The sequence below is a fragment of the Trachemys scripta genome, chromosome 2, assembly GCF_013100865.1.
Source record: "Trachemys scripta elegans isolate TJP31775 chromosome 2, CAS_Tse_1.0, whole genome shotgun sequence".
Taxonomy (NCBI): Eukaryota; Metazoa; Chordata; order Testudines; family Emydidae; genus Trachemys; species Trachemys scripta.
Window position 1 is genome coordinate 49961495 of NC_048299.1, and position 15116 is coordinate 49976610.

The following is a 15116-nucleotide window of genomic DNA, read 5'->3' on the forward strand; positions in this document are numbered from 1 at the left end:
TATTCCCTTGGGAACAATATTTGTAAGAGTTCTGTGAGTGGTCAGTGGAACAGGGGCTGAGCACTCCAGAGGGAAGCTGAGAGAACTCGGGGGTTGGTGTATGTCTATCCTTAACAACCTGTACAGAGAGGGAAAGGCCTGCGAAGGTCTGGAAGGTAGTGCCTGTGTTGCCAGAGGATGGTGGGTTAAGAGAGCTGATCCACAGCAGGCCCAGACAAGGTTCTCTCATGCTAAAGGCAGGTGACGGTGAGATGCTTCCTGGGTACCACTGAGAGGCATGACAGGGAATTGGATGAACCACACAGTGATCATCTCTTCCACTCTTTGGTGGACAAATACTAGATTTATCAGTGAAAGTATGTAGAAGCTATTGGCTTCCAATTAGTAAAACTCCACTATCAAAGACCTAGGCTGAAAATACGGACAAGGACATACAAGCCTGATGCCTTCAGACTAGCAGAGTCCAGAAATACAGATAGTACTTATAGAGGCAATATGGGCTTTAACAATTATTTCTTGATAATATATTGCTCTTGGCTCAAAGAATAATAGGAAAATCCTCACTGTGCTGCTGATTAATAAGCACTACAGGCCAGGTCTACACTAGATACTCCCTTCTCTGCCTATTTGGAGAGAAACCAGATTTTTTTTTAAAAGGGAAAATGAAAATGTCAATGTACATATATTAAGTACAGGTGTGCTAATACCAAATAGCTACAAGTGGTAGTAAAGGTATTTGTAATACCATTAGAAGAGTGGTAATAGTTGAGAGGAATAAACCATTATGGTGAACTTGCCATTCCCTAACTTGGGTGATTTTGAAATTTCCAGAACTCTGGCTATATGGAATATGTGAAATATGTGAAAAATACCAATGCCTGAGAATATCAACAGGGTTTGTATATTCTTATGCTCACTTAGCTCTCAATTGTGCCAAAAGTCAAGCACATAACTTTTTGAGTAGCCCCATTGGATTCAAAGGCTCTATTCAAAGTTAAGCATGCTTTTAAGTCTTTGCAAGGTTGGAGCCTTAATAAAGAAAAACAGGTTGATGTGAGAATTTTAAAAAATGGAACCAAGGAACAAAGTAATACAGTACTTTGATGCTAATGCTGTATTATTGGTTGGGCTGATATTTTCATTCTAAACCATTATTCTCAGTTATAACTTTAAAAAAATAGCTTTAGGGATAGAATTTCTCATTTGTAGACTCTGCACGGAACTCCTTTTTAAACATTTTATAAAAATCACTTCAGCCATTTTGGAATTTTTCAAATATGAAAGGGGGAAGAAAAGTTTTACAGACACTATTTTATGCTTGGATGGCAAAAGCAGCTTTCTTTTATAACTTTAAACTTCAAACATGCATAGTTCAGAAGAAATATAATTTGAAGACATTTGTTTTGGAAAAAAAATTACACTGTTATTTAAATGAGGAAACAACTATTTTTGTGTACTGTACAGCACCACGCATGGTGCTGTACACCATATAAACAATTAAGAAGGTTGGAATGGGCTAGCTTATCTTTTGCAGTCCAGTGGAACAATGTTTTGGGTTTAAGTATATCCCATTAAACTTCAAGTATATCCCATTAAACAATTTTTATTTTTGAAATATTGATAAGAGTTGGTAATTTAGTTTTTCTTAAATTACTTCACTACAAAAACCTTGAACATACATGCTCTGTGATGTTGTGATTTATAAAAGGGCTCCTCAGCCTGGTCTTGCTAGGAACCAGGCGTACAATGGTCTTTCTGCGATCTCCATATCACATTTCCTGGATCAAAGAACCACAGTAGATGATGCTTTGTGTACAGTAGTAATAGACACATTCCTATTATTGTACTAGTGAAAGCCTGGCAATCAAAAACTTAAAGGGTTACTAAAGCGTTTTCTGGGTTTTACATGTCTGATGCTTTTGAAACTCAAAAACAAGCGTACTTGGAACTGGAATGGTTTAATGCTCCAGTTGCATTTGAAGGATGATTACCATGCTTTGATTCTGAGAGCAAAAGGTTCTAAAACCCCTGCAGTCTCTTGAAGATTGTGTTGAGTACACTGAACCAGGTTTTACACATCATATTTTCTTTCATCTTCAGGACACTCTCTGAAAGTCTCAGAAGCGAGAAAGTGGAAAACAACCAGAATTTAGGGAGGGGGAAATAACAAATGAAGGGGAAAAAACAGCTGACATTTAAGTTAAAATGCAATCAGATCTTCTGTTTGTAAAATATGAATCATTAGCAAAATTTATGTTTGGCTGTAAAATACAGCTTATTCCCTAGAATATTCTCCCTTTCTCTACAATACAAATTCATATATTATTCCTACTGCTCAATTCCCTTAAACCCATCCTTCCTATCATAAGGACTGTGGTCATCTGGTATTCACTCAACTACATCAGTTGTCCTTCTAGCCCAGAATTATGTCTCTGGCTGGGGCTAGTACTAGATATTCAGAGAAAACCCTAACCCTAACCCTAAAATAAATAAATACAAACCTACAGTAAGCCGTTATGGCATAACGTGACCACAGGGATATTTCCTCAAAACCCCAGTAGTTGGATGTTGACATAAGACCTCAAGCATGAGGATTTGTCTCTCTTCTGAAAGTCTTTGAGACTATTGTTAACGAAAAACTACAATAAAACCCCAAAGAAACATTTAATGATTTCTGATCCATGTTCTAGACAGGGGGTGGCCAACCTGAGCCTGAGAAGGAGTCAGAATTTACCAATGTACATTGCCAAAGATAGGGCTACCATACATCCAGGTTTTCCCGGACATGTCCGTCTTTTCGCTCTTTAAATATCCGTCGGGGGGGGGGGGGAATTCCCCCCAGTCAGCTATTTATCGACCGAAAAGCGGCTGACAGGGCGGCCGAGCACCGCTCACATTGGGGCCTCGGCAGCCAAAGCCCTTCTCGGCTTTCCCCGTCCCCTGGAGCCTTAGCATGCCGCCCGGCAGCGCTGGGGGGGCGGGGCTGTGCGCCTGTGAGGGAACGCGGCGGCGGGGCTGGCAGCGGTGGCCAGAGCCCCTCCCCTGATTCCCCCCTCCTCCACAGCCTCAGCACGCCGCTCGGCAGCGCTCGGGCGGGGCGCTCCTTGGGGCGTGGAGCCAGACATCTGCTCTAAGCCGAGTGGCACGGTAAGGGGGCTGGGGAGTTGGAGAAGGGGGGCAGTCAGGGGGAAGCGGGGGGGCTGTCAGGAGGGCAGGGGTGTGGAGAGGAGTTGGGATAGTCAGGGACAGGGAGCAGGGGAGATTAGATGGGTCGGGGGTTCTGGGGGGGCTGTCAGGGGGCGGGAAGTGGGAGGGAGTGGCTAGGGGGTCGGGCTACCCCCCCAATGGAGTGTCCTCTTTTTTGAAAGTTCAGATATGGTAACCCTACCAAAGAGCCACATTAATACATCAGCAGCCCCCATCAGCTCCCCACTCCCAGCACCTCCTGCCCACCAGCAGCCCTGCCGATCAGCCCTCCCGCCCCCCGCACCTCCTGATCAGCTGTTTCGTGCCATGCAGGAGGCTCTGGGGGGAGGGAGGGAGGAGCGAGGGCATGGCAGGCTCAAGGGAGTGATAGGAAGGGGTGGAGTGGGGGCAGGGCCTGTGGCAGAGCCAGGGGTTGAGCAGTGAGCACCCTTGGCTCATTGGAAAGTTGGCGCCTGTAGCTCCAGCCCCGGAGTCGGTGCCTATACAAGGAGCCCCCACATATTAACTTCTGAAGAGCCGCATGTGGCTCTGGAGCCACAGGTTGGCCTCCCCTGTTCTAGACTCATCATTCATCTTTCCCTTATAAACTTATCTAAAGGAAAATGTATGTCCTTGTAAGAAAGGCCTATTTGGTAAGACTTCTAACTTTAGTCTCTAATGAAGAAAGTTTCAATCTGGAGTTCATATGTTTATAATCAAAATTACTACCATGTCACTCCAGCCATCAGCACAGCCTGGACCCTAATATAAAGCAGCTTGAAAGAACATGTATTGAAGATTTGACTATTAGTGTATAACAAGTTAAAAGACATATTCAAGATTCTTGGAGAAGTTGATCTACATGAAACTAGCTTTCATATAAAAGACATACTTCTTATTCTGAAAATAAAAGTACACCTCTACCCCGATATAATGCTGTCCTCGGGAGACAAAAAATCTTACCGCCCGGCAAGATTAGGTGAAACCGCATTATATCGAACTTGCTTTGATCCGCCAGAGTGCGCAGCCCCGCCCCCTTGGAGCACTGCTTTACTGCGTTATATCCGAATTCGTGCTATATCGGGTCGCGTTATATAGGGGTAGAGGTGTATGCAATTCCCTGAAAATAAAACACCATACAACACATTTGACTTTTTAAACAAATATTAATAACTATAATAAATTTTCTGCTTTTTAATGAGTAAAGACAATTGTTTTCCAATTCAATAAAATCACCAAAATCAGGCCATATGGTATATAAGAAGGAAGTTTGATATAATACCTTCCCCTTTAGATTGACTATGATACTGTGTAATGTCTCAAACAAGGGACGAGTTCATTTTTATACCTGTTAACACTTTAGTTTTGGTACTAATGTGGCAATTTGCTGATAGTTTCTAAGTGGCTAGAAAAAATATACAAAGTTTATGTTCAAGCACAATAGTATTGCATTATTTCACCTGAAATTGTCAACTAGGATGTCAAAAATAAGTCCCTTCTCAGATGGTCATCCCCACACAAGTAGTGGGTGAATCCGCCAATGAAGTACTTTACGATAAGGTGGACGCAACCCATTTCTGTCCACCAAAATAACTACCTTCCAGTTTACAAAGCTGCTACAAAAAGCTTGCTTCACTGTCCATCCCCCAACTCCCTTATCCTACTGTACCCCTCAATCAGCCATCATAATAGATCTTTAAATTTAATTTCTCCAACACATCTAAGTGTGGTTCCCCATTAATACTGTTGTGCAATTTTCCATTATAATTTAAGAACCTTAACAATAGTTTTGTGTTTACAGCATATACAAAAGCTAGATTAAAATAACTAATCCATCTGATTAACTTTGAATCTAGACCTTTCTTTGTAAGACAAATCCATAATTGTGCTATGCTCAAACTGTAACACTTCCCAGTAGTAAACTTCATAAGTAGTTTTATATGTTCATATCAGTGTACAAGAATTCCATTAGACTTAGCATGGCCACAGTATACCTTTTGGAAGCATATGAAGAATACATAGCTTGGTGTATTTAAACAAATAGTAAGAGGTGGTATTTCACATTATCTGGCTATAGTGTGGCAAAAAAGCATTTCAATTCTCCCACAATTAGTTTTTTCCTCTTTGTATCAAGCTACTTTGGAAACACTTATTTTAAGGTTGGTAACTTGCATGCTAGTAAGAACTCAAAATTAAAATTGTAAAGCTTGAGAACAAGTTGGTTTTAAACCACAAATAAAAAAAGGAACCATATAAAAATATATATAACAAAAACCCAATACTCTTTTTAGAGGATATGTGGTACACTTTGTTTCTTGTACAGTGGTACTTCAAGAACTATTGCTAACAACCTTCAATGGCTAATAAGAGTATGAAGATCTAAAAATCAGAAAGATTTTTCAAATTCAATGGATATAGAATTAAGGTAATTCAGAGGGATTAAGTACCCTACTTTTCAGCATCCTGGGACAGTTATCCAGTCTAAACAAGTAAAGTTTACTTATGGCCCAAAATAGCAAAGCATATGCTTAACTTTAAGCCTCTGAGTACTCCCTTTGATTTTAGTAAGACTGCCCACATGCTTGAAGATAAGCACATATTCAAGTGCTTTGCCCAACAGGGCCCTACCATTCAAACTGATCTTTACTTAAATTCTGCAGGCAGTCACTGAACAGCATGCCTCAACCTGAGACTGAAGATGAAAGACTATCTACCTCAGTTTCAGAGTAACAGCCGTGTTAGTCTGTATCCGCAAAAAGAAGAACAGGAGTACTTGTGGCACCTTAGAGACTAACAAATTTATTAGAGCATAAGCTCTAATAGATGCATCCGAAGAAGTGGGCTGTAGTCCACGAAAGCTTATGCTCTAATAAATTTGTTAGTCTCTAAGGTGCCACAAGTACTCCTGTTCTTCTTTTTACCTCAGTTTCCTTTGCTAAATTCTCTCTGATGCTGCTCCCTCAGATGTACCCCACACTAGAGTGTGGAAGGAGAGATAACATGAATTTATGGAAACATTCTCCCAAGAGGGAAGTGTTGGTCACAACTACCCTGAAGCACATGAGGTGTCTCTGTAATAATTTAATACTATATGTCTAAATGTTATAAAGGTGTTTATTGAAAGAAAACATGGGATTTAGAAAGAGGGTGACTATTCTAGGCAGGAAGTACAATGGCTTCAGATTGCCATCCATCTGCCACTATTTAAAGGACAACAAAAGAGTCATTTTCTTTGAAGTTCCACCCTGCAAGAACCGGCTGAGGTTACCAGACTAGTTTCAGGAAGGAGAGCCCAAAGGCCCAGGAAACAGACACAGGACTTTGTGCTGGACAGAAGTGGCTTTCTCGGGAGGAGGTAGTTGCTTGGGAGACAGGGTCTCTGCCAAGAGATTGCAAGCCTCCAGGTAATTTAGGTAAGAACATAGATTGTTTTTATAACTTCTACTGTGCTTCCTTCTGACACGTTATTGACATGAACTGTGATCGTATAGATCATTGTTGCAACCAAGGTCCGATAGTGGCACCAAATCTAGTACAAAAGAGGTCAAGTAAGGTGTTTATGAAAAGGTTGTAATGTACTGGTTATGATTATGCTGTATTTGTGTATCATTTTTGTATTTGAAGTTATGAATATTGGCTATGTACTTGTATCTCAAAGTGTTTAAGTCTAAGTAGCACCAGTGAAACATTTGGCCAGCTTATTGAGAAGGACCTCTTCAGATTAAGTGCCCGATCAAGAAACACTTAACTGACAATGGACCTTGGGAGACTCCAATCCACTAGGAGAAGCTTTCCTGGGAACATTCAAGGTAGCATGTGAGCAATGGCTGCTCTACCTGTAAAGAACTAAGTCATGCAGGGACATGTGACTTGCCCATGTGATTCCCGCTTGCTGCTGTGATTTTCCACAGTAAGAACAAAGGGGTATCCTTCTACATGGCAGAGGATATAAAAGGCCATGGAAACCCATCACTTTTGTCTTCAATCCTGCTTACCTCTGGAAGAACTTTGCTACAAACTGAAGCGTGGAACAAAGGACTGAAAGACCCATCCAAGCTGTGGCTGTACTCCAGAGACTTGATTTGAACCTGCAGTTTATTCCATCACCGCTACACACCTGAACCAAGAACTTTGTCATTACTGTATCTAATTGATTCCATTTAACCAATTTTAGCTCTCATCTTTATTTCTTTTTATAAATAAAGCTTTAGACTTTAACTTCTAAAGGATTAGCAACAGCATGATTTGGGGGTAAGATCTGACTTGTATATTGAGCTGGGTCTGGGTCCTTTGGGATCAGGAGAACCTTTTTCTTTTAGGGTGATATTGGTTTTCATAACCATTCATCCCCATAAGAAGTGGCAATGATAGTGATACTGGAGTGTCTGAAGGAATTGCTCGTATGACTTCTGGCTAGCTAGTGGGATAAAGCCAAAGTCCTCTCTGTTTAGTGTGCAAAGGACTCCCAGCCTTGAGCTGTGATTGTCCTACTCAGTAGTGTCCCACCAAAGGCCAATTTGTTAAACCTTGTTAAGCAATCCTTTGGTTCGAGAAAGCTGTCCAAGCATTGTTTACCACTGATCACAAACTCCCAAGGAGAATGGTAGGTGCCAAACCCAGCAAGGGCTGCTGGGGGAAGCAGAGTTGATCCAAGGAGTACTAGAGGCCAGGATGCTGTTTAAGGATATGTTTACATTGCAGTTAAAAGACCTGTGGCTGGCTTGCGCCAGCTGACTCAGGTTTGAGCTACACTGCAAGGAAACCGCTCCACGGCCCAAGCCAGCACGCAGTCCCGCCATGGGATTTTATTTGTAGTGTAGACATACCCTAGAGTGAAACCAAATGCAAAAATGCCAATAGCTGTTGGAGGTACACTAAGGCTTGAGGGATCAGAGCTAGCTGTACCTCTGATAACTGCCAGCACTGACAAATTAGTTAAAACTTGTGTTTGAGGAAAGGCCATACAAAAGAGCCTCTCACCTATAAAAAGTTGCAATACTTATATTTTCTTTTTGGTCAGTCAAGTTTGTCTGGCAACTGTCTAAATCTTAAGTTACCTCTTCAATATGAAATGAGAGGGTATCTGCACTTGAAACAGTTTTTTGCTGGTACTGTACTTCTACAGAACCCTGCAGAATACATTACTCAGAGCCAATGAACTTCTGAGAATACCATTGACAGAGGATATTGTTTTTAATCACTGTTCTCAGTGGGGTGGGGGGGTATTTTCTTAAAAAGAAAAGCCAACTGCTTTATTTCAGAGGTTGTTTTATATGAGCAGAAAAGCCAGTTCTATTTTTCCTGAACATTTGACAGGCCGGATATCTGGACTATGCAATTGGCAGTGTCAGCATCAATCTATTTATTTCATGAACTAAAACATTAGACACCCCACAAGTTTCAGATGTTTATTAAGCCCCAACAAGCTACTTTCCAGGACATGATTAAAAGTGCAATGTGAGGCAAGCTTAAGTAACATTTCCTGGATGATTAAGTGTATTAGTTGTGCGGACAGCTTTGGAAGACCTTCATTCTGTGCAGCTTGTAAAGGGAGAAGAATTTGTTCTTTAGAAGTCAGGACGATCCTTCTTCAGTTTGCTGTAGTCCACATTGACCGAATAGAACTAAGAGGGGGTGGGAGGGAAAAAAAAGGTTTTGATCAGGACAAGATCCAAGTCTGTACTGGGGAGAAGACTACTTTCAATTTAACTGAAAACACAGTTATTGCTATATACACTACTTGGTTTTCTTCAAGATATTATAGTCAAGTGCACAGATGGATTTTAGCACTAGAGCTGCATGTTTTTAAATACATTTCTAGTTTAAGTTCTGATGGTACATGCTTTCTAGTTAAAGTGAGTCTGAAAGACACAGCTTCACTGCAAGATTTAAACCAGTCATTTTCTAACTGTTGCCCATCAAGAACCCACAGAACTTCCTTACCCTCCCCAGGATTAAATATTTGAACATTAATATACAGAATTTGGAAGAGATAGTCCATGGGCTGTTGTACCTCAATTTTAACATATCACATTATAGGGAACTAATTGTTTGGACAGGTTCACTTTGAAAAAACAGGGGAGCTGTTAGTGTCCTTTCTTCTTCAGTCATCTTTGACTAAGTTACTATGCTACTGCCATACTGGTCCCCCATCTTAGCACAAAAGTGGCACAGAGGGCTGCTTCAATACCAGGTAAAAAGTGATGGTTTAAACCAAGATTAGCCATGGAGGACTGATTAGAAGCCTCCATTCACACCAACACCAGTTATTCTCAGTGCCATCAAATATAGATTCCTTATCCTATTGAGTAATACATTTAGAGCAGTTGACAATCTCTAATGATCACCGAGGCCCTCACAGATAGTATGAGGGATTATTTCTCTTCTATCTTGCAAGGACCAAGATATAGGGGGGAAAAAAAAATCAAAGGTAAGATTGACCAGCTTTGTGTGCAGCAGCCTTATTCATACACCAGATGTTGCTAACAGGGAGAACTGTGAAGCACTAAGTACAGCAATACAAACAAAAGAACATGAGAGAACATTCATAAAGTAGGCAAGAGAACATTTTAGAACAGTATTAGTAAAAGCTGCATGGTACCAAGTGGTTTTCTGGGTTCAAAGATTGTAGCTCAGATCACAGTCTGGACTAGTCCTAAAATAAATGTTACTGCAGTGCAGGACAGACAGGAAGGTACAACATAGGTAGAAGATCTATTCTCTCTTTCATCTTGTATTAAGAGCTTAGAGAACGCGTGACAATGAAATAAGTTAAATACTGAAGTATTGGTCAAATAGTGACTTAGTAAGGCATATTTTAGCATCCAAGGTTGAATAAGACATTGTTAAACATATGATGTTTTGACTAAATAAGCAAGCAGTGACTTCAGGACAGCAGGAGTGGCAGTAACCATTACAGCTAAGGTATATAAAAACATATCCGTTCTAACACTGTCAGTCATAACTTTTAAACTGAAAGTGAAATTTTACAGGCCTGATCTTTATCGAAAAGCAAGCTTTTGGAGACATTTGAGTGATTCAGCTCTTGGGTACAAAAAAATAAACCACAAGACTTAGCAGCCCTCCAGCCAGAATACCTGGAAATATAAAAGTTTAAATTTGACAGGGAAATGGGGACTTTCTTTAGTGAGGGCTTTGAGCATTCCAGAGAAGAGATTTGAATATTTACAATCCTTTGACAAAAAATTACTATGAGTACTATATTATGCTCTGGATTTCTCATCAGAGTCCTGACCCACCAAGCTGATCTGTGCATAGAAGCCTGTGCAGAACCAACTGACTTCATTTGTATTGGTTCAGGGATATACCCATACAGATCAGTTTGGAGGATCAGGACTTCAGCTTGTACAGTTGTACAGCTAAAATATACAAGCTCACTTGAGCTGTGCAGTGAAGAGTGTACTGCATATAGATCTTAGCTTGAACCCTGCAACTTGAACTTAAAGCACTGGAGCCATTTTTTAATCCCATACTTTAAAATAAGTCACCTTTGGTCAAAGACCAAACCCAGGAAGTTTTAGCAAGTTCTGAGCAACTAGAATGAAGGGGTTAAGATTGCATAAACACATTCATTCTCACTACACGCTTCCCTCTTACTCACTATAATCCTGAGATTCTGCATATCTAGTTTGGAAAAGAGTTGCTTTCCTTGACAAATCTCCCTAGAGATCTGCTTTAAAAAGAAATGTTATTGTATTTATCAGAATTATATGCCATCAGCCACTGTATCTTTAATTTCCAATACTTTCAACTACTTTAGTTTCCACAACACATGAGGAGTTGTTTTAGTGACACTGCCAGGACAAAATGCTAACAGTACACAGGACCAAATATGGTAAATCTGGAGATTTCTGCTTCTTGTGCCTGTACGGGCTGGGAACACTTCTGAATAACAGTATAATTTCTGTAGAGGACCAACCTATAGCACATTTTTAGCATCAAATACAAGCGTTTACCTAGGACAGTTTCCCATTAACATAACTGATAAAGAATATGCAAATATAGGATTTCCTATCAAATGACGGAACCTACAGTACATTACTAAGTCATAAAAAAGGAGCATAGTTGTATTAGTGAAGTACACTGATTTTTTTTTGTTTATTCACAAACTGTGTGCTGTAAATACCCTGCTCTCTGCAAGTTAACAGGGTTCCACTGTACTTATTTGATCATCCTAATAGAAGCATAAACAATTATTTTAAAAAACTTTTTCAGTAGTAATGAAATCAAAATAATTGGATTCCAAAACTGATTTTAGCATGACATCTATTCTGTCTAGCTTACAGCCCAAAGCTCTTGCCCTCCTCCCTCCAATATCAATTTAACACTGATTACTGAGTAGTATATTCGTCCTTGTTGTTCTGTATCAAGGAATTGAAAATAAATATTTATTTTCAGCACTACTTTCCTCATTCAACACTTTGCCCTAGGTAATGAGACTTCTCCTACCTCATTAGACACTGCCTCCAAGCAAATGTAATATCTACACAGGCGGTCTCATTTTAATATTCAAATCTAACCTTGCCTCCCAAATCAAGTCATCACTTCACTGCTGATTCCCAATCCAAACCTGGGCGGAAAACTGACAGCATATTCAGTCCTCCCTGCACCACCTCTCACTCGTACCTCACACGGAGCTGACCCTCCAAAAGTAGCCAGGCCACAGATAACATACATCTGTAGATTAGCTGATGCCGTAATGGCTAAAAACCTTTCTGCCTCTTACCTTGTACTGATCAGTGGGAGCCAGCTTATTCCAAGGTTCAGGGTTATTCTTTTTGTCCCAACTACAAAGAGAAATACAGTAACAGCAGAAGGTATAAATCAATCACACTGCTTTTAACATGCATTATATATTATAGAACTAATGTTTAATTACTTAAAGAACATTAATGCTTGTCTGTCCTGACAAGTTTCCACATAACTACTATAAGTAGTCTCCAAAATATACTTCATAAGCATGGAATCAGAATTTCCTCAATCAGAAATGCAGTCCTTCAAACTCAATTCTGAAGCACACTGAAGCTCCCCTAGAAACATGGGCCTCCAGGAGTGCCAAACTTTATATAAACACCAAAGTTCGCTTGAAAATTATATATTTTTGTGTGTATACACACACACACACAGAAGTTTACTGCCTACCAGACATCAGGGTTGAACATTGCCAGGCGCATAATGTACAGGGCTGCACCAGAACCTCCAGTTCCAATAAAGATGAAGAGGGGGATCAACTAGAACAAAAGATTTGGAAATGAATGCGATATTAGAACATAAACATAATGCCACTTACAAAACAAGGTTGGAAATGAAATCTTGCCCAGTGATCACACATTTGGCTCATCAGTTTTGAGGCACCCCACCGAAGGACCTTACTCTAAGTAGTTTAAGTGCCTAGTGATGAAGGACCCAGCATGCCTGTAGGGTGTCCTAATGCTAGAACAGGGGTTCTCAAACTGGGGGTCAGGATCCCTCAGACGGTCACAAGGTTATTACATGGGGGGTCACGAGCTGTCAGTTTCCACCCAAAACCCCGCTTTGCCTCCAGCATTTATAATGGTGTTAAATATATTAAAAAGTATTTAATTTATAAGGGGGGGTCGCACTCAGAGGCATGCTATGTGAAAAGGTTCCCCAGTACAAAAGTTTGAGAACCACTGTGCTAGAAGATCCTGCTTCTCTGGAAGAACAGGTACATGCCACTACCAAGTGCCCCACAATGCCAAGAAGAAGGCAGAAGTTAACCCTCTGACTCGAGGGCAACATTGCCTGCACCTGCGATTCCCACGCTAGTTCACAAAAGTCAAGAAAGCGGGTTGAAAAAAATCACGTGGTTACCATGACTGGGCTTGGAAAGGCCCCGCGCTCTAGAAGGGGGACGGGGACCTGGTCCTGGTCCTCTAAACTAATCTCACTCTAGGGCCCTGCGTACATGCCCAGCTTCCTCTTGAGGAACGGGGACGACGGCAGCTCCGCCCCGCCAGGAAGGGGCTGTCACAACAAGGCGGTGCTAGTCCGGGTTCGAGGGGTCCCACGGAGCCAGGGGAGGAGCTAGAACCGGCGGGGAGGGGCGGGGAAGGGCAGGAGACCGCATGAGGCTCGAGCGGCCGTCAAGCTCCTCGGTGACCGAGCTCTCCCCGGGGAGCCCTGGCGGAGGGATTAAGCCCATGAGGGCGGCAGATGGTGGGATTCTTGCCCACGCAGTCCCCTGCCAGGAGAGTCCCGCCGTTAACCGATCCCTATAGCGCTGAAGCCGCCTCCCTCTTTCCCCCCCCTCCCACAACCCGCCCGGCTCCGGGCTCCAGATGCCTCTGCCTCCCCGCCAACCCGCCCGGCTCCGGCTGCCTCCCCCTCCCCACAACCCGCCCGGCTCCGGCTGCCTCCCCCTCCCCACAAACCGCCCGGCTCCGGGCCGAGCCGCCGCCGCTGCCCTCCGGGACGCACGCTCGGATGTTTCTTGGCCTGATTGAACATGAGTCGGAACATGGTGACGGCTGGGTGGGGGGTCTCGCGCTCTGGCAGACCCGGACTCGGCCTCTCAGGAAAATCTCGTCGTCTCTCTAACGCGTTGTAAGGCCCAATGTCATTCAAGGACCCCGCGTTGCAGGTGCCAGATATAACCACCCAGATGGGGCTGTCTGGCTGCCTGCGTTCACTTTGCCATAGTGAGGCGGCCCTGCCTCAGCCGCCGAACAAATAGACCCTACAGAGAGGTTTGTATGGAGTCATCTATGCGTCCCCCCCACTGCTCCGTCTCCCCAGGACTTGTAGCCCAGAGTCAGAAAACAGGCAACTTCCTAGTCACCTATACAGTGGAAGGGGGCGGGGGAGAGAGGAGGTGGCGAGTCTCGCGCATGCGCCAATTGAATACTGCAACCGCCGTGGGTGGGGAAGTGGCTTCGCCTCTGCTGCAGCGATTGCGCCCCACACCGGGGCTGGACAGGCATCAAAATCGCACCCCCCCCAGGGCCTGACGTTCTGAAAATAGGTGGTCCCGCAGCGCCTGCGCTTGGCGCCTGCTATCCAGTGTTGTCCTGTCACTGTGTCTCCTGGAGCTCACTGATGGAAGGACCCAAATCCTGCAAATGCTTGTGCACGGGCTCACATTTCGCTTTGCCATGGTGTCTCAGCCAGTAAAAAAACCCGTCCCCCCGTCCCCCCGTAGAATCCGAGGTTGGCGTTTCAAACCAAGAGCTTTACTTGGGCCTTGGCTACATTTGCAGCTGTACAGCGCTGTGAGATAAACCTCTCTTCGTACAGCTGAGTAGGGAAAAGCGTTGCAGTCTGTCCACACTGACAGCTGCCAGCGCAGTTGTGTGGCCACACTTGCAACATTTGCAGCTGTGTTGGGAGCGGTGCATTATGGGCAGCTATCCCAGCATTCATGTGGCTGCAACGTGCTTTTCAGAAGGGGGGGGTGGAGTGTGACAGGGAGTGTGAGGGGAGAGCGAGTGCTTTTTGGAGCGTGTCAGCATTCTATTTTGCAAGTTCCGAACTATCGGCCCCCTCCTCATTCATTCATTCACTCACTCAAAGCAAACAGCAAAATGTTTGCTTTTTCTCTGTTGTAAGAGCTTTGAAACCTGCACTTCCGCATTCCTGCAGCCAGTCACAACAATGGAGTGGATTGGCCACTTGACAAGGTGATTAGTACAGCCCTGCAAGCGTTTACACTCACACCCGTGAGACGTAGCCACTCGCTGTATCTCTTATGCTTCTCAGGGAGGTGGAGTACCTGCAGTGGTGTACCCAGGGAGATACAGCACTGTAAGTGCCCTGCCAGTGTGGACGGGGAGTGAGTTACACCGCTGGGGGAGGCTTTACTGTGCTGTAACTCGCAAGTGTAGCCAAGGCCTAAGTTCTGTGTTTGCACAGCCATCTAGCACAACAGGGCGTGGTGCATGACGGGCTCC

At 43.3% G+C, this 15116-nt stretch overlaps 1 protein-coding gene across 1 annotated transcript; it reads right to left on the reverse strand.

Annotated features, from left to right (window-relative positions):
- Positions 1-8580: 8580 nt before the first annotated feature.
- Positions 8581-13805, reverse strand: NDUFA4 (NDUFA4 mitochondrial complex associated). Its single transcript, XM_034760531.1, has 4 exons — positions 13648-13805; positions 12349-12437; positions 11933-11993; positions 8581-8810 (listed from the first exon to the last, which is right to left on the reverse strand). The coding sequence occupies exons 1-4, from the start codon at positions 13687-13689 to the stop codon at positions 8754-8756; spliced, it is 249 nt and encodes an 82-aa protein (XP_034616422.1). The 5' UTR covers positions 13690-13805; the 3' UTR covers positions 8581-8753.
- Between the last annotated feature and the right edge of the window lie 1311 nt (positions 13806-15116).

Excerpts from the sequence above, each read along its gene's own strand:
- NDUFA4 (XM_034760531.1), bottom strand. The coding sequence starts at position 13,689 with ATGTTCCGACTCATGTTCAATCAGGCCAAGAAACATCCGAGC. Across the intron at positions 12,438-13,647 it reads AGGCCAAGAAACATCCGAGC|TTGATCCCCCTCTTCATCTT; the intron begins GTGCGTCCCGGA and ends CTTTTGTTCTAG. Across the intron at positions 11,994-12,348 it reads ATGTTCAACCCTGATGTCTG|TTGGGACAAAAAGAATAACC; the intron begins GTAGGCAGTAAA and ends TTCTCTTTGTAG.